Genomic DNA, 19,770 nt, shown 5'->3' with positions numbered 1-19,770 from the left:
AAAAAGTTTACCCAAAAAAAAATTGAAATTGAAAATTTACTCCAGTTACGATTCGAAAGCTTAACCAGTTTTTTTTTTTTAACAAATAAAGCTTAACCAGTTAAACAAACTTACGCAAGATAAAGAAAATTGAGCTAACTTATACTTATGTGCTTCACGACTTGTGTACATAAACTGTTTAACTGAAGAAGGTAAAAGATACAAGCGATTTTTCAATGTGTTGAACACGATTCGATATATCAGCTGTCACAATATAATTAGTTGAAAACTTAAAAAAAATGCAACTCATTGTATATAATATGATTCAAATTTACCTTTAACGAAAATTGAATTTAAGATCTCTCTCACTTACAAGTGAAAAGAAATACTATTAGACCGTAATACTGAATGCCTTGAATGCGAATTTTAGAATGAAGTAACTATTTGAACTACAAATTTATTTTTCTCGAAAGAATTTATTTCATTGGGTAAAAAAAAATAATCTTCATTAATTTTCAATGTTTAATTTTTTACTGTTAATGTGACACAAATAACAACGGAGAGAGACGTGGAGGCAGGTATTGTGTGCGGCAAAGGAACTGCCTTTTCCAAACGTTGAAGTTGAACGTTCCAAGGTTCAACGGTATATGCGGTTCAACGTGAAGTCCTGGTTGAAACAAATTAAATTTTATTTTTAATAAATATTTTTTTTGTGTTTTTGTAGTTGTTTTTATTAGAAAGAGATCATTTTCAGATTTTTCCTTTAAAACCCAAAGATCAAATGATTTAGGTTTTTAAAATTTGATTCAACGGCAAAAAATTATTATAGTTTTTAAAAGTTTTTACTAACTTCTATGTTTTTAACTGTTGGATCAAATTTTAAAAACTCAAATCACTTGATCCTCGCATTTTGAAAGAAAAGGTTCAGAGATGATCTTTTTTCGTTTTTATTTACTAAATTTTGTAGTGTTATTTCTCTCTAATCAGAGTCAAGACTCTCAGACGTGTTACAGTGACCTCATCCTCTTTTTCTCATCGGCCAAGTCGTCGGAGATTTCATAAAAAGAACCATTTCTCCTACCTCACAATTATTGTTTTATAAGCCGCATGCGGTGGTTAGACAGCAGCAAGGGGCTTAGGCAATTTTTTTAATATTAATTATAAGGAAAACTAATGATAAGGCTTAAAAGCTTTGAATTTTAATGATAAAAACAAAATAAATGGTAGAGTGAATAGTACCAGGATTGACTTTTTAGTGTAAAAATGTGATTTTTCGTTAAAATAAACAGTACTGTGAGTTTTTCGTTAAAATTTTCTTAATTATATGTACTATATTTATAAATAAACACTGAATGATACTTATGATAGTTTCTCAAACGGATAGTGTAATATTTATACATAATTTGGGAGTTTTAGGTGAATATTTGTGTAGGATATAATTGAGAAAGAGAGAGATTGTGGAGTCTTAAAACAGAAAGATAAGAATATTAAAACGGTAAAAAAGGAGATACTAAAAACAAAACAAAAATCAGTAAAAGAGGAATTCTTCATGTAAGCCCGTGTGTCTAGTCCCGTTTTGTCCAGTCGAAACCTGCCTAGATCTCCCTAATACCGTCTATGCGGCCACCTAATAAGCATTTCAATTTTGTGACCGAGAGGAAATAATTGCACGATGGCGACTAGTTGCCTAGTTCCTAGACAATTGGTTAGACCGTATTTTAAAACACTGGTCGTAGTATTGCCCTTATGAACACCTTTTTTTTTAATGTTATTTTATAATAACTGGTATTTTAATTAGTATTTCCATTTTTTCATACAAGTGATATTAAATGAAGAAGTAGATCAATGATGAGTTTTGGAGAGTATAGTTCTTTCTATCCGTTTTACTAAGTAGTTTAATGACAAAAGAGGAAGATTTTGGTTCTTTCTAACCGTTGTAGCGGAGAATGGTAAAACTATAAAAGTAGTTCAATGACCAAGCCTTTTATATGTAGTACACTAGTAAATCTAGATGGTCTCACTAAAATTTTGCAGGGAATTGAATGTCAGTGCACAGGAGGTTTAACTACTCGGTATAACTTCATACCAAGAAAGTATGATTTTTTTTGGCAGGAGCTCATAAATATACAAATATAGGAACCCCGTGAAATATTAATTGCGAGAGCGTTATATATTTCACATGAATTTTCTGAAATCTTGGAGTTGTTTTGATGGCTTATGTACTAGCTTATACATTATGGTACTCCGGTTTTCCCCTTTTAACAAAAATCTATACTTTGCTTTGGTATATGACATGCACCGATAAAAAAAACGTTGGATATACGAAAAAAAATTCAATATTCGATAATTCAACGATCACAGATATGGGTGTATAATATAGTTGTATGAAAAGCTGTGAACTGCAGTTTCAACAAGCAACAGGTAATTTTGTTGGTGCCGTCGAGCAGAAGCCTTAGGTGATCGTGTCCACCTAAAGCAAAAAGAAAAGAGATGTGGAGTTGCTTTTTGTGTTTATGTTTAAGTCCATGTCTTCATATTTCCCCACACTATGAGCTGTATGGAATTACCAATTTATCAACTTTCCTTTGTTTTTCCACCGCCCTTCTCATTTGAATTTCAAGTAAGGTTTGTTGGTCAAGGTGGAGGTCACACTATGGTTGGATAATTAACCTGATTTAAGAATAATAACATATGAGCAGTCACTTACTATTACGGTTTAATTGTATTATTTTATATTTTTACGTGGGATGTCTGTTCTTTTTTTTTAATATATTGTTGTCTTAAAAAATTAAGAATTTGAGAAAAATTTGAAAAATAATTCCATAAAATTAACTTGTTTATTTAAAAATATTTAGAAGAAATGTTAAATAATAAATTTCAGGAAATGCTTGCACATTGGAAGGCTTTTCACATTCTTGTTTTTTTCTGTCAAGGTTTTTCAAAGGGTCAGCAGTGGCTTGGATTAAGGTTTTAGGATTCGACAGTGCATGCAGTTCCTATATAATTCAGCTATTAATTTTCTTTATTTCTGATCATGGATAATATGGAATTCTCTCCCCGAAACACTTTCCGACTTTGCTTTTCAATGCTTTTGGATGTAGGGGTGTGTATTTAATTAGGAGTTGAAGAGATTTTAATGGATTTATAAATCTATGAATTTTTATGGAGTTTAATTGATTTTGTAGAGATTCCACATAAAATTTTGATTCAATTCTCTCGAAATCTCATGGGGAGATGAGAGATTTGTGGATGTTTAAAATACATAGAAAAATCTCTCCAATTCCCTCTACTTCCTCAACCTTTTGAAATTCTTTAAAATCAAATTTTAATTGAATACACCTGGAATGTTATAAATTTCTTTAAAATTCTAATTGAATACATCCATATTTCTAAGGATTTTAATCAACTATCTTAAAATCCGGATTGAATACAAATTGAATTTCAGAGAATCATTTAAAATCCTGATTGAATACCCTTAGATTCATTAAAAGAATTAAAATCCCTCAAAATCTCAATTGAATACACTAATCAGAAGCATTATATTTAGGGTTTATAGTACCAGAATCTACTAGATAAATTTTAGGGTTTTTATGTGTGGAAGTGTGCATGCCAGAATGACACCTCAAGAATTTCAATTTTAACCCCCAATTATTTAGGCATGTAAAATTTTTTTGATAAACTATAGCATTAGTGAGTTAAATAGTTAGTTGTCAGGGAAGAGGAAAATCGGTGGAAATTGCACTCACACCATTATACATAAACATGATTGATTTTCGTCAGTGTTGTAGAACGTCAAATGCATAATGATTTAGGCTTTCACAAGGTTTTGTGGGATGAATTTAGGGTTTCTTTCGTGAGGGCCACCAGCTTTTAACCTAAGGGGATGGACCGTTTTCAATTTATTCAAATAAAAGTTGAAATAATATAGCACTGCATGCTCACTGTGGGGTGAAAGCCGAAAGGGCAATTGTTTGCATGCTTCACAGTTGCAGTATGACAGCAACAACTTACCTTCTTAGCTTGGGTCGCTACTGTACGATTAGAATTTAGAGAGGCAACAAGATTTGAAATATACAATACTATTGAGCTTTCCTTTCAATTACCCACTTTTCAAAGGCTCGATAAAGTCAAAAAGCTCATTTGTTTGTATATTTCATTCGAATTTGTCTGCTTTCTATTTTAATTAAAAGCAGTTTTTGACCTACTAAACATCATTAAAACCCTAAATTTATCTAATACTGAAATCATCTTGTTCGTTTCTTCCTAAAACCGTATCTTTAGCAAATCATAATTAACGTCAGAATTTCTAAAAATATATATACAACCATTTAATAAATGATATAGGATTCTCACCTTGAATCGATAGAATTTTAACATAAGAAGAGATACTTGCTCAAATCTCAGTTTGCATGGTTATAATTTGAAAGTTCGAACATGTACATAATAAAAAAGCAAGCTAAAAAGACCGCAAATTCATCGTGTTCTTAGCAGCTAGCTAGCGAGTACATGCATGCAGGCACTGCAATTTATACATCAAGTCATTCATAAGAGTTGAAGCCTAATATCTCACACCTTTATATGAAAAATGATACTATCAGACTGTAGTATTAGTAGTTTTATATTTTGCGGACATATGAAATATAATGAATTCCAGATGCGTATTCCACATGACTCGTCTTGAGTTCGATTCTTGGCGTATGATGGCAGTAAGAAAGAAGCTGAAATACCTCTATGAATCTTTCCAGTCACCCAAAGAATTCACTACCTTAATTTGGCCACCAACTGCTGGTTAATTTTTCTTAAAAACAAACTGGGTTTGAATGGGACATAGCTAACATATATACTTAAGAAGAGAATTCACAGAATCTCAACAACCGACATCTTTATTTGGTCAACTTAATACAACTACTTAATTCTCAGCAAAACTACTAAAAAACGTAATCTTTGGTGGCTGAAATTACTACCCTTAAATCTACTGCTATTCTATGATCCATATCTATCAACCTCGCTGCCGTCTTCACTTTACCTTTTTTTATAGTAGTCCGAAGCTTTTTAGTTCATTTGGATATGTTTGAACGCCAAGCTTTACCCGACTGATTTTGCTCGACGAATATTCATAGCGCAAAACTATAAGCAACGAAACCTTTTTAGTCTGATAGAATATTTTCGTCTGGTTTTTGTTGTTGTGGATGTATAATAATGCCAAGTGTCTCTCCCATTTCGCATGCTTACACCTTAAGGAAAAGGATATTCGCTGGATCCTTTTCTTGGAGATCCGAAAGATCTCGTGATCGTGTCTGTTCATCATATATCGTGCGGTTAGAAATCATTTGAAATTTAAAATTTAAAATTTAAATATAAATAATACCTAACAAAAACTGACCGCACGATGTACGATGAACGGATACGATCACGGGATCCCCCGAATCCCGAGAAAAAGGAACCAGCAATGATCCTTTTCCACACCTTAATTTCGTGGGGTTAACACCCCTAATTAAAAAAGGTCCCTAATTGCAGCATAATTAGTTTGACTTTCCTACTTAAGGTGCTAATTGCCTTTAGTTGGTTGAAATGCAAAAAAGATTAGCATTGAATAAACTAAGAAAAATTAGTCACCAAACATCAAACATATATCTTGCAATAACCCGATTCATCCTTCAACTTTTTAATATATTAATTAACTTATGATGTGAACATCTTGTTTCATCTTGTTTAATTAATCTCTCTTACAAGTCTTCCTCAAGAATTTGTCAACATTGTCGGTCATTGACAATCTCTGTATATACAGACACTGCTCAATGGATGTGATTTACGTTTTGACGTTTTGATCTTTCATACTTATATAGGGGACCATAGTCGTACTCCTTGTAGTCCCTTTCCCTAGCAAGGAAGGCTTCATATATATCCCACTTACAATTTTAGGCATGCATCAAGGTTCAGCTACAATATTACGTTCATTTAATAGTATGAGTATTATGTAATATCCAACCGTTAATAGAAATTTATCAAATTTTTATAAACAAAATTTAACAATTGATTTTTTGAGTTACTAAGTGATACGATAAAAAATTGGAAAACTAGTATATAAGTAATTTTTTGTGTATCCCTCCCCTAGGCAACCCTACATCTTTTCCATCGATTGAGATTCGTTCCGGATCTCTATGTTTGAAGCCAGCAAACCGAGAGATCCAAACTGTGACATCCCGTCCCGAAAATGTCGGAAACGTGCTTAGGAAATGACCTTTTTACCCCTAGTTGGTTTTCGTATTATTGTTTTTGGTTACCTTGTGTGGTGTTGGCAAGCTTTGGGCCACACACACACACCTGCACATACACTGTCTCTCTTCACCCTCCCTCTGTCTCTCTCCCCCGTGCCTCTCTCTTTCTTCCCGTTATCACCATACGTACGGACCAACACCAAAACCACCCAAACCATCACGGATCGAGGAAACCAAGGACACCATTCAACTCGTGAGGTCAAGGGGAGCACGACCATAGCATTTTCAGGTAAGAACTTCGACGTTTTCACGTCGATATCGCGAGGTCCGTTTTGAGCACTGTTCATGCAACATTAATTTACTTAGTTTTTGGACATTTGAAGCTTGTAGGTGTGTTGGTGAGGTCCTAAGGAGCGTCGGAGTAGCTCGTTGGACGAATTTGGACGTCGGGAAGGCCTAGTTCGAAGTTGGCCGGTTTTTGAGTTTTGAGACAGGTATGATCGCGTAACTTTTAGCCTTTAAAAGTGGTCCAACGTGATTCTACTAGTTTAGGGCTTTCTTTTGGTCCAAGAATCATAGAAAACGGTTGAGAAACGAAGGAGAATAGTTAGTTTAAAGTTTTTCCCAGTTTCCGGCGACCGGAGTCCGGCGAGGGTAGGCCGGAGAAGAAAGGGGAATATTCCGTCAAGTTTGACGGAATATTCCTAACGGCAGTGACGGTATCCGGTTAGATTTGACGGAATATTCCGTCAGTTTAACGGAATATTCCTGACGGCGTCTGTTGACACCGTCAGTGTGCCTGGCACGTGGCCGCGCGTGGGGGGCGCGTAGGTCCGTGCCTGTGCTGGCGCGTGGGGGCGCGTGCGGGGTCCAAAAATTATTTTAAAAATATGGTTGTGATCCTGAGGTTGTGTAGAGCACGTTGGTATATTCATTTGTCCATTTTGAGCAATGTATGAGAAGTTATTACGAGAAACGGGTTATGTGCTTTAAAGTTAACGTTTTTATAGTTGTTTCGCATTTAGGTGACACGTACCCAGAGGACGAGCGTGCACACGCGAGACAGGGGGGCTACGACCCTTCTACATACCAGTGAGTGGGCTTTTGTTTTCCGTATATACCTATATACATTTATATTCCCAGAAATTGATTTAAAAGGGTTATTTACCTTATGCCATGCATGTCATTATTAACGTTTATGCATCATCACATTCATTAGTAGTAGCATGCATATACATATTTATATGTGGGTGCTGTGGAGGCATAGGTAAGTGCCAGGTAAGCGTTATTTAACGATTGCATTAAATAGTGGTTAGAGATGCTTAGAGAGCTCATAACCTGCACCCCCGGTGTTAGTGCTCCCGCCCAGAGTAGGGCACAGTCCTTCACGTGTTGTTCACCTCCCGCACCATACGCTCAGCTTGGATCCAAGCTAGGTGCATAGGCCTGTCGTACAGACCACGATAGGTGGTTCCGACTCGTAGGTGACCCGCGATTATTCGCACAGCCTTCACGTGATCGTAGCACTAGAGCGTATATATATGTTACACCCAGGCTTGTCGTACAGACCACTTTAGGTGGTTCCGACTCGTGGGCAGGTTTAGATATTGAGATTGAGATTTGAGCTCTAGATGTAGCCGTACAGGTCACGTAGGTGACTCCGGCTGCCTGATTACATGATATTGATTATGATTATACCTGGGCACTTGCATATCGTTACGAGATTTTGGCATGGCATATCTTGAGCATGATTGGTATACCCTTGAGCATGTTTTGCATGTTTACACATACGTACATATGTTTATTTTCTGGGAAGTATACAGGTTTTACGGCGAGGGGTTAGAAAGTATTTTATGAAATGGTTTTCAAAGAGCTTTGTTTTTGCCCACTCACGTTTTTGTTTTGCGCCCCTCCAGGTTCTAGTTGCTTAGCCGTTGCGGTGGTTTCCCTTGAGAGCTTTTCGGCGTTCTGACAGACACTCCCCATTGTAGGGTCGCCTTCGGGCGTACTACTGTTGTTGTTTTAATTGGACTGCTATAGACCTGCTCTGAATTTGTATCGCACTAACTAGCACTTATTCTAGTACTTGTATGCTAGTTTTTAATTATTCGTACTTTCTTATTACTACTTTAGCTTCTGCACGTGCACATGGCTACGTCACCTTTGTGTGACGGCCAGCACGCTCCGATCTCGGTCGGGGTGTGTCAGTTTGGTATCAGAGCCTAGGTTTGGCAGTCCTGTGTCTTTGTGAGTATTCTAATAATTTTGGTGTCTTCTGTCAGAACTATGCCGCCTCGTCGGGAACCCCGTCGCTCTTCTGAGCCTAGTTTCCCCGATATTACTCAGTTGGGGGAAGCTTTTGCTACAGCCCTTCAGGCAGTGATGCGCCCTCCCCAGAGGACTCCTCTGGAGACGATGTACAATCTGAAGTTGGATAAGTTTAAGGGCAGTGAGGGACCCGAGAGCGCAGAGCGTTGGCTAGAACACATAGAGAAGACTTTCCGGGTGCTACATAATCAGGGGAACTTGCCTATGGAAAGGTGGGTCGAGACGACCGCTTGGTTTCTGGATACGGAGTCGGCAGCTTGGTGGGAGCAGGAGCTCCGTAGGTTGACTCCGGATCAGAGGATTGATTGGAACGTGTTTACGGGGTTGTTTAGGAGAAGATATGTACCCCCTGAGTACATTGACCGCAAGAAGCAGGAGTTTTCCGAACTGAAACAGCGGAAGATGTCAGCGAATGAGTACTACCGTAAGTTTACGGACTTGTCCCGTTATCACCCTGATGTCGCTGGTAATCCGGCGGAGATGCTCCGTCTTTTCCGTCTGGGCACCAGGAAGAAGTGGCGTTCTATGGCGTCTACGGTCCACAACGAGACTTATCGGGACTTCTATGAGATACTGTTGAGGATCGAGGATTCCGAGAATATGTCGAGCGATACGGATGAAGAGAAGGACGGCAACCAGAAGAAAGATGACAAAGGCAAAGGTCAGGCATCGCTCGGGCCCCGACAGACTCAGAACTTCAAGAGAGGTGGAGCTAGTTCTAGTTCTTCGAGTGGTGGCTTCAGTGCCACTGGGCAGGGTCGTGGAGGTAGATTTTCTGGTGGCGCTAGAGGCCAGAGGCAGGGCGATGGTGGGCGAGGCAGAGCCCCTATTTGCCGCAGGTGTAACAACCGACATTTTGGTGAGTGTAGACGTGGTAGCAACAGTTGTTTCACATGTGGACAGGTGGGACATAGAGCGGCAAACTGTCCCCAGGGTCAGCAACAGCAGAAACCACAGCAGACCTTTATGCCACCGCCTGCACCACTCCAGCAGATCCAGGGTCCTAGTAGTTACGGCCAGACGGGTCGAGGTGGTGCTTACCACTATCAGGGTGATGCTGTCCCTTATGCTCCGGGGCAGTATCAGTACCCTCAGGATCCCTATTCCCAGGGTGGCTATCCCCAGTATTCGGGCGGCTATATGCCGTATCCTCCAGCCCCAGCGGGTGGTTCACAGTGGTATCAGGGAGGACAGTATCAGCAGGGGGAGATTGCCACTAGCAGTGCAGGATCTTCGAGACAGTCAGGCCAGCCCAGTCAGGGGCGTGGTGCTCAGGGACGCGGTGTTCAGGCGAGCCGAGGCCGCGGTGGGCGTCAGCAGGGACAGGGGCGTCTTCACAATATTTCTCTGCAGGACGCTCAGAACAACCCAGACTTGATTATGGGTACGTTGAACATTCTTGGTTGTTTTGCTAGAGTCTTAATTGATTGTGGAGCTACACATTCCGTAATTTCTCATACATTTGCTCAAGCGACGCAACCTCGCCCCACACCCCTAGGGTATGATTTAGAGTTTGTTATGCCTAGGGGAGAGAGTTGCGTTGTAGATTGTGTGTACCCGGGGTGTCCAGTGATCGTAGAGGGTGTTGCTTTGTCAGCCGATCTTATCCCGTTAGATATTGTGGACTTTGATGTGATTCTGGGCACGGACTGGTTGCACTTCTATCGTGCCAACATTGACTGTTACGGGAAAGTAGTTACGTTTCACCGACCTGGACTACCTGTGGTTACTTTCGTGGGTGAGCAGAGTGGGGTGAGATATGGCGTTATTTCGGCGCTACGAGCGAAAAAGTTGTTAACTAAGGGTTGTCAGGGGTATCTGGCTCATGTGGTGCTGGATGAGGTTGTTACTAGCAGAATAGAGGATGTGAGAGTGGTCAGACACTTCCCTGATGTATTTCCTGAGGATTTACCTGGGTTACCCCCAGATCGAGACGTAGAGTTCACCATTGAGTTGATTCCAGGTACCAATCCTATTTCTTTAACTCCTTATCGTATGGCTCCTGCGGAGTTAAGGGAATTGAAAGTTCAGTTGCAAGAGTTAGTAGATAAGGGATTTATCCAGCCTAGTACTTCGCCTTGGGGTGCTCCAGTGTTGTTTGTGAGGAAGAAGGATGGAACTTTGAGGCTGTGCATCGACTACAGGCAACTCAATCGGGTGACGATTAAAAACCGTTATCCATTGCCTCGTATCGATGATTTGTTTGATCAGCTGAGAGGTGCTTGCGTGTTCTCTAAGATAGACTTGAGGTCTGGTTACTATCAGCTGAAGATCAGTAGGGATGATGTCCCTAAGACGGCGTTCAGGACTCGTTACGGTCATTACGAGTTTCTGGTTATGCCATTTGGGTTGACGAATGCACCAGCCGCCTTTATGGATTTGATGAACCGAGTATTCCAGCCTTACTTGGATAGATTCGTCATTGTCTTCATTGACGATATTCTGGTGTATTCTAAGTCGAAAGCGGAGCATGTTCGACATCTTACTTTGGTGTTGAAAAGGTTGAGGGAACACCAGTTGTATGCTAAGTTTAGCAAGTGCCAGTTCTGGTTAGACCAAGTCGCGTTCTTGGGACACGTCATTTCTGCTCAGGGTATTTTGGTTGACCCTCAGAAGGTTGCAGCGGTAGAGAGTTGGGAGCAACCGCGAACCGTCATCGAAGTGAGAAGTTTCCTTGGTTTGGCAGGGTATTATCGGAGGTTCGTTAAGGATTTTTCGGTGATTGCCTTGCCGTTGACGAGGTTAACGAGGAAGGATGTTAAATTTGAGTGGGATGATAGGTGTGAGCAGAGTTTCCAACGGTTGAAGCATTGTCTCACTCATGCACCTGTGTTGGCACTCCCAGACGATAGCGGGGATTTCGAGGTTTATAGCGATGCTTCCTTGAATGGTTTGGGATGTGTATTGATGCAGCATGGTAGGGTGATTGCTTATGCTTCGCGGCAGTTGAAACCTCATGAGATGAATTACCCTACACATGATTTGGAGTTGGCTGCTATCATTTTTGCGTTGAAGTTGTGGAGGCACTATCTTTACGGAGAAAAGTGCAGGATCTTTACGGATCACAAGAGTCTCCAGTATCTCTTTACTCAGAAGGAACTCAATCTTCGTCAGCGGAGGTGGTTGGAGTTGCTCAGCGATTACGATTGCACGATTGATTATCATCCTGGTCGTGCGAACGTAGTGGCTGATGCACTTAGCAGGAAGTCACAGGGCCGTATTAATGCGTTGTACGCTAGTCGTGCTCCTCTTTTGGTGGACTTGCGTACTACGGGAGTAAGGCTAGAAGCCGAAGATCGAGATGTGGCATTACTTGCTAATTTCCAAGTTAGGCCGATACTTGTTGATCGGGTGCTTGAAGCCCAAGTAACTGATCAGGAGACTCAAGAACTTATTCAAGCTCGAGAGCAAGGAAGGAGGCGAGACCTCAGAGTTCGTGATTCGGATGGCATGTTGATGTTAGAAGGTAGAATGTTCGTGCCTAAGAGTGTGGAGTTGAAGAAAGAAATTCTCGATGAAGCACATATCTCGGCTTATGCCATGCATCCAGGAGCTACGAAAATGTATCATACCATTCGACCATTTTATTATTGGCCGGGTATGAAGAGGGAGATAGCCGAGTATGTGAGCAGATGTGCTGTTTGTCAGCAAGTTAAAGCAGAAAGGAAGAAGCCGTTTGGGTTGTTGCAGCCGCTTCCCGTTCCAGAGTGGAAATGGGAAAATATCACTATGGATTTTGTGTACAAGCTCCCGCGTACACATAATGGCTTTGACGGCATTTGGGTGATCGTCGATCGACTCACTAAGTCGGCTCATTTTATTCCTGTGAGAGAGAAGTATTCTCTGAGCCGTTTAGCGGAGTTGTTCATTTCGAAGGTTGTAAAGTACCACGGTGTCCCAGTGAGTATTGTTTCGGATCGAGATCCACGATTTACGTCGAAGTTTTGGGTAGCTTTCCAGGAAGCTTTGGGCACGAGATTACTTTACAGCACGGCGTATCATCCACAGACAGACGGACAGTCAGAGAGAACTATTCAGACCTTGGAGGATATGCTGCGAGCTTCGGTGTTGCAGTTTGGTGACGCTTGGCACCAAAGGTTGGATTTGATGGAATTTGCTTACAACAACAGTTTTCATTCGAGCATTGGCATGGCGCCATTTGAGGCCTTGTATGGCAGAGCTTGTCGCACACCGTTATGTTGGTCAGAGGTTGGAGAAAGAGTTTTAGTGGGTCCAGAGATTGTCGAGGAGACTACTCAGAATGTTCAGGTGATTAAGTCTAACCTGAAAGCAGCTCAGGACAGGCAGAAGAGTCTAGCGGATCGGCGTGCTACGGACAGAACATATGAGGTCGGAGATTGGGTATTTCTGAAGCTTTCACCGTGGAGAGGTGTTGTGCGGTTCGGAAAGAAGGGGAAACTGAGTCCTAGGTACATCGGACCATACGCGGTCACAGAACGAGTTGGTGAGGTAGCTTACAGGTTGGAGTTGCCTCCGGAGTTGGCTAGAGTGCATAATGTTTTTCACGTGTCTATGCTCCGACACTATGTTGCTGATCCATCTCATGTGATACCTCCTCAACCGCTTGAGATTAACCCAGACTTGACGTACGATGAGGAACCGGTGACAATCATTGATTGGAAGGAGAAGGTTCTGAGGAACAAGACAGTGAATTTAGTGAAGGTTTTGTGGAGGAACCATTCAGTCGAAGAAGCTACGTGGGAGACAGAGAATCGGATGAGGGATTTGTACCCTCGATTGTTCTTTGACTACTAGGGGGTTGCTGCGTTGTTGTTTTGAATTTCGGGACGAAATTCTTTTAAGGTGGGAAGGTTGTGACATCCCGTCCCGAAAATGTCGGAAACGTGCTTAGGAAATGACCTTTTTACCCCTAGTTGGTTTTCGTATTATTGTTTTTGGTTACCTTGTGTGGTGTTGGCAAGCTTTGGGCCACACACACACACCTGCACATACACTGTCTCTCTTCACCCTCCCTCTGTCTCTCTCCCCCGTGCCTCTCTCTTTCTTCCCGTTATCACCATACGTACGGACCAACACCAAAACCACCCAAACCATCACGGATCGAGGAAACCAAGGACACCATTCAACTCGTGAGGTCAAGGGGAGCACGACCATAGCATTTTCAGGTAAGAACTTCGACGTTTTCACGTCGATATCGCGAGGTCCGTTTTGAGCACTGTTCATGCAACATTAATTTACTTAGTTTTTGGACATTTGAAGCTTGTAGGTGTGTTGGTGAGGTCCTAAGGAGCGTCGGAGTAGCTCGTTGGACGAATTTGGACGTCGGGAAGGCCTAGTTCGAAGTTGGCCGGTTTTTGAGTTTTGAGACAGGTATGATCGCGTAACTTTTAGCCTTTAAAAGTGGTCCAACGTGATTCTACTAGTTTAGGGCTTTCTTTTGGTCCAAGAATCATAGAAAACGGTTGAGAAACGAAGGAGAATAGTTAGTTTAAAGTTTTTCCCAGTTTCCGGCGACCGGAGTCCGGCGAGGGTAGGCCGGAGAAGAAAGGGGAATATTCCGTCAAGTTTGACGGAATATTCCTAACGGCAGTGACGGTATCCGGTTAGATTTGACGGAATATTCCGTCAGTTTAACGGAATATTCCTGACGGCGTCTGTTGACACCGTCAGTGTGCCTGGCACGTGGCCGCGCGTGGGGGGCGCGTAGGTCCGTGCCTGTGCTGGCGCGTGGGGGCGCGTGCGGGGTCCAAAAATTATTTTAAAAATATGGTTGTGATCCTGAGGTTGTGTAGAGCACGTTGGTATATTCATTTGTCCATTTTGAGCAATGTATGAGAAGTTATTACGAGAAACGGGTTATGTGCTTTAAAGTTAACGTTTTTATAGTTGTTTCGCATTTAGGTGACACGTACCCAGAGGACGAGCGTGCACACGCGAGACAGGGGGGCTACGACCCTTCTACATACCAGTGAGTGGGCTTTTGTTTTCCGTATATACCTATATACATTTATATTCCCAGAAATTGATTTAAAAGGGTTATTTACCTTATGCCATGCATGTCATTATTAACGTTTATGCATCATCACATTCATTAGTAGTAGCATGCATATACATATTTATATGTGGGTGCTGTGGAGGCATAGGTAAGTGCCAGGTAAGCGTTATTTAACGATTGCATTAAATAGTGGTTAGAGATGCTTAGAGAGCTCATAACCTGCACCCCCGGTGTTAGTGCTCCCGCCCAGAGTAGGGCACAGTCCTTCACGTGTTGTTCACCTCCCGCACCATACGCTCAGCTTGGATCCAAGCTAGGTGCATAGGCCTGTCGTACAGACCACGATAGGTGGTTCCGACTCGTAGGTGACCCGCGATTATTCGCACAGCCTTCACGTGATCGTAGCACTAGAGCGTATATATATGTTACACCCAGGCTTGTCGTACAGACCACTTTAGGTGGTTCCGACTCGTGGGCAGGTTTAGATATTGAGATTGAGATTTGAGCTCTAGATGTAGCCGTACAGGTCACGTAGGTGACTCCGGCTGCCTGATTACATGATATTGATTATGATTATACCTGGGCACTTGCATATCGTTACGAGATTTTGGCATGGCATATCTTGAGCATGATTGGTATACCCTTGAGCATGTTTTGCATGTTTACACATACGTACATATGTTTATTTTCTGGGAAGTATACAGGTTTTACGGCGAGGGGTTAGAAAGTATTTTATGAAATGGTTTTCAAAGAGCTTTGTTTTTGCCCACTCACGTTTTTGTTTTGCGCCCCTCCAGGTTCTAGTTGCTTAGCCGTTGCGGTGGTTTCCCTTGAGAGCTTTTCGGCGTTCTGACAGACACTCCCCATTGTAGGGTCGCCTTCGGGCGTACTACTGTTGTTGTTTTAATTGGACTGCTATAGACCTGCTCTGAATTTGTATCGCACTAACTAGCACTTATTCTAGTACTTGTATGCTAGTTTTTAATTATTCGTACTTTCTTATTACTACTTTAGCTTCTGCACGTGCACATGGCTACGTCACCTTTGTGTGACGGCCAGCACGCTCCGATCTCGGTCGGGGTGTGTCACAAACCACTCGATTTCAGTTTTACGGCCTTCATTAGTCTATCTCACTAACCTACTTCACATATATTAAAAAACTTGAACGGCCTGAATCTCTCTCTTTTGAATGGTCCGAATTTCTTATATGCGGACTCTGGACACATAAATCTAAAGTGGACATCATTCACTTCTCCACGAAACCCACTTCGAAATTGACCAATCACAAAAAATCGTTGTCACATTTTTGTTTGGTTTCATAACTTACTTATTATTGCACGTGTAAGTAACCCTAATAAAAATATTAAGATGTCCCACGGAAACGAAGCACAAATAGGGACAACTTCTCTCTGTTGGATCGTGCAAATGGATTGTGTTTGGAGTCATTAATTTGGACCACGGCACTCCGCCAACGTTGTGTAAATTCTTCCTTTGCCATGGCCACTCCACTTCCACTGTCGGTTTGAAAACTTTTCTTCATGAGTTTAAATTATTTTTCCCTTTAATTCATGGAAACAAAATTGGATCATGTTTGTCCATGATCATTTGGTTTAGGTTCAAATTCCAATCCTTTTTTTTTTTTTGGTGAATGAGAATTGTATTCCAAATCGGTTCCAAATTATCTCAGAATTTCAATATATAATACTTGGCTGCTGAAAGAAGAGCAACAAGTCTTGCTGGAAAAACCGATTGAAAATATACACGATTCCATTTGTGTGGAACGATGTTGGTTTAAGTTTTCAATTCTTTATTTATTTGATCACGTGTCCATTTTGTTTAATTCATCATAACTTACTACTCTTCTTTCAGCAGCCAATCATTATCAATTTCAATTTTGGAAAACTTTGAACTCATTGTTAAAATCTTGAATATGCCAACAATTTGAAAGGTCAAAACTGAAAACTCATACTGAAAGGGTAAGGGGCAGTCTAAAAATTAAAGTAATTACCAAACAATATTTCATTTTTCAGTTGTAAAATATGCGAATTAAAAAAGACTGAAAATGAAATGGTTATCAAACGGCCCCTAAAAATACTATTATATATGTACTAACATGTGAACAATACAGTCGATCATAAGAGAAGAGTAAGTGGAATTTCGCTTTTGAAAGAATTCTTTCAATTTGAAGTCCATCATCATAGTTAATTCACGCTTGAAAAGCTAATGTATTTTAAAATTTCTGCACTTTAAAAATACTTTACATTATGTTTGGATAAAAGAAATAAACTTGAAATTTGGATAAAAATTAAAATTTATAAATTAACATGCACCAATTCCCTTATTTGGATTCATAAACATAGAAATTTAGAATTTCCGTGTGAAAAAAATAAACTCGGAATTTGGGACTTTCAATTCCAAAGTTTAAATTTCATGTAAATAAGTGTATTTTTCTTATTTATATGATTGAGAGTTTAAAAATAATAAATTATGTATTCAATTCCATTGTTCTTTTAGGTTAACCAAACAAGAAAATTCATAAACTCTAGAAAATAAAATCTCGTCATTTTAATTCCTGTTATTTTAAAATTCCTTAGTAATCTTAAATTTCTTTATTCAAACTTAATGTTAGTTACATTCCAATTTTGTTCCTTCTAATTTAGAAATTACTACATATGAATTAGTCAGAATCTGAAATTCAACTTGTATATTTAATGACACACAGAAATACTCATTTATGTATTTAGACCTAATAATAAAAAAGTACATGACTCATGATGACTATTTTGAGTACTAACAACGATTCCCAACAAACTTCTCTTTATTTTTGGGCTAAACTTTCTCAGCTTGTCCATCACAGGCCCACATCACAACAGCCCATTAGGCTAAAATGTTCTAAACCCAGGCCCACTAGAACAGTATAACGGCCTCCCGCTCCTTGGGATCCTAACTGCCAAACAGACTGACTCCGTCCGCCACCCAATCCCACAGCACCACGTGTTCCCTCCCGATTGGTTCCCACACCAATACTCCCGCCATTATAAATCTCCATACGTAACTGCTCTCCGCTAACGTTTCGGATCAAATTCACGAGTCTTCTTCTTCCCCTTTCCCACCGAAAGCGAGAGATTGAAAGTTGGAGAAAATTTCAGAGAAAAATGGCGGCAGCTCAAATGCAGAGAGTCGCAGCTCCACCGCAGCAACCGATTGAGGCGCCGAAGAAGAACAGAATTCAGGTCTCCAACACCAAGAAACCGCTCTTCTTCTACGTCAATCTCGCTAAGGTATATTTTTATACCTTTTTTTGCTAATTATTCTCGATTTTTCGGTTTTAATTTGGTGTATTTGTCTGATTAGCTTAGTTATTTGAGTATCGTGAGGAACGTATGATAAATTTTGTAGTAACACCAAGAGTTTATACGTATGATAAATTTTACATCTTTTCCCCTCAGTTTCTATGTAATTGCTTCGGTGATTGATTGCGGTTTCGAGGAATTTTTGAGTGTGATGGTCATAGATGGTGTTGCTAAGTCATGTATTGACAATGTGTGTTGATTTGGTAATTGCATGGTTGCGTGATGATTACACCGAAAAACTTTTCAATTTGTATGATTTTTATTTTGAAGTTATGGTAAGTCACGGGGTTGATAGTATGAGCGGTTTTAGTAATAGTAATACCACATGGATGTATGACAATCGCACCGAAAAACTTCATTTTCTTTGCTTTTCGAGGAAGTGCACGAAATTCGACTTAATATATAGTTTTTTGTGAGTTGTTGTATGATTGGATGAATGCTGGCAAGATCTGTACTTCATGTTTACGTAGTTTTTTCTTTGATGCAGAGGTACATAGAGCAGCACAATGAGGTTGAGCTTTCTGCACTGGGAATGGGTAAATCTTTTCGGAATCATCTCTCAGTGTCTTTTTCGTATGTTCGGACAAATATCTATACTCTTGTTCGTATTGCTTACCAAAACCCTACTGCAATCGATATGAGTACAACCAAAGGTCAGTGATGGCGGTGTGACGCAAGTAGGGTGAAGATTTCGTGGTGGACTCCCTACTTATTGTCAATTGAAGAACTAACACTTACCAGAAGCTCTAAACATTTTCTCACTGGCGACGTTTTGAGTCTTCGAAGATTGAAAATTGTTTTACGATGAACTTTGAATGTCCTTCCTTGCCTTTTTTTTGTCCTGCTAATTTCCTGCACTTGTGTTATTACAGCAATCACTACGGTTGTCACTATTGCTGAGATTTTGAAGAATAATGGATTGGCTATTGAGAAGAGTAAGAAATCTGCACTCATAATTCCAAAAAAAACTTGCAAAAAAAGTTATAGATGTGATTGATTTGGTTATCTTTGTTTGAGGGATTGAACAGAGGTGTCTACATCTACCGTTGGAATGAAAGACGAGATTAAGGGTCGCCTCATGCAGAAGGCTAAGGTTTGGTTTCTTTAGTCGAGCGATTTTAAGTTGATTGAACATTTAATATGAAGTTTCCGCCTAGCTTCTGATATCGTTTCTATTGTTTCTCCTTTTCTTTTCAACTTTAGATCGAGATTGTGCTGGGGAAGTCTGAAAAATTTGACGCTATAATGCAAATGAATGCTGCTGTACTTGCTCCAGAGTCAGTTGCGACCGAGGGAACAAAATGATAACGAAGGAGTAGAACTCATCCAACGATGGTTCATTGTTGTAGTTTAACATTCACATTCTTCCTTCACTCTCTGCCTGAATTGAGATAAGTACGATAGTATATAGATGAATTCCTTCTCGAATCTGTAAAATTTTCATCTGTTTTCGCACATAATGTCTATCGTTCAATGAAAAATTGGGAAGAAAATTTTATCGACCCTATTTCTTATATATCCTGCACGATCTTATTCTTCGTGTACATACATTATACATAGATACATACACGGATGCATATATTATATAGCAGCATATAGTAGACATTCTGCGTATTTCATTACATCGATAAGGTAATTACTACGAGATCACAGAATTTAGACAAAACTGCAGGAGAAACTTTTTTGGTATGTTCTTTACTCGCATAAGGCACAGTGAAGCTTCCAAAAACGGACTCATAAATTTTGTTTGTCGTTTTGAATGGTCATATATGCAAATATTTGACATGATAAAGCTCCAGATAACATTTTATATCTTGCATTCTCTGATAAATTCTCCGATTTCTAAGAATTTATCGAAAGCTTTTTCTTGTATCACTATACATTCATCGGAAGCTTGACAATGTCTTCGTATGAC

At 40.2% G+C, this 19,770-nt stretch overlaps 1 protein-coding gene across 1 annotated transcript; it reads left to right on the top strand.

Moving 5' to 3' along the window:
- Positions 1-17,585: 17,585 nt before the first annotated feature.
- Positions 17,586-19,371, top strand: LOC137744101 (uncharacterized protein At2g34160-like). Its single transcript, XM_068483965.2, has 5 exons — positions 17,586-17,783; positions 18,343-18,391; positions 18,728-18,790; positions 18,884-18,948; positions 19,059-19,371. Exons 1-5 carry the CDS (start codon positions 17,658-17,660, stop codon positions 19,158-19,160), a joined length of 405 nt encoding a protein of 134 aa, XP_068340066.2. The 5' UTR covers positions 17,586-17,657; the 3' UTR covers positions 19,161-19,371.
- The last annotated feature ends 399 nt before the right edge of the window (positions 19,372-19,770 follow it).

This window comes from Pyrus communis, chromosome 12 (genome assembly GCF_041283825.1).
Source record: "Pyrus communis isolate YQ-2024b chromosome 12, ASM4128382v1, whole genome shotgun sequence".
NCBI classification, from domain to species: domain Eukaryota; kingdom Viridiplantae; phylum Streptophyta; class Magnoliopsida; order Rosales; family Rosaceae; genus Pyrus; species Pyrus communis.
This window is presented reverse-complemented; position numbering and strand designations above follow the sequence as displayed.

What these genes read in the sequence shown, in the direction of transcription:
- LOC137744101 (XM_068483965.2), top strand. Translation starts at nt 17,658, where the DNA reads ATGGCGGCAGCTCAAATGCAGAGAGTCGCAGCTCCACCGCAGCAACCG. An exon ending in TGGATTGGCTATTGAGAAGA is followed by an intron (nt 18,791 to 18,883) that starts GTAAGAAATCTG and finishes GGGATTGAACAG; the next exon opens with AGGTGTCTACATCTACCGTT. An exon ending in GCCTCATGCAGAAGGCTAAG is followed by an intron (nt 18,949 to 19,058) that starts GTTTGGTTTCTT and finishes TTTCAACTTTAG; the next exon opens with ATCGAGATTGTGCTGGGGAA.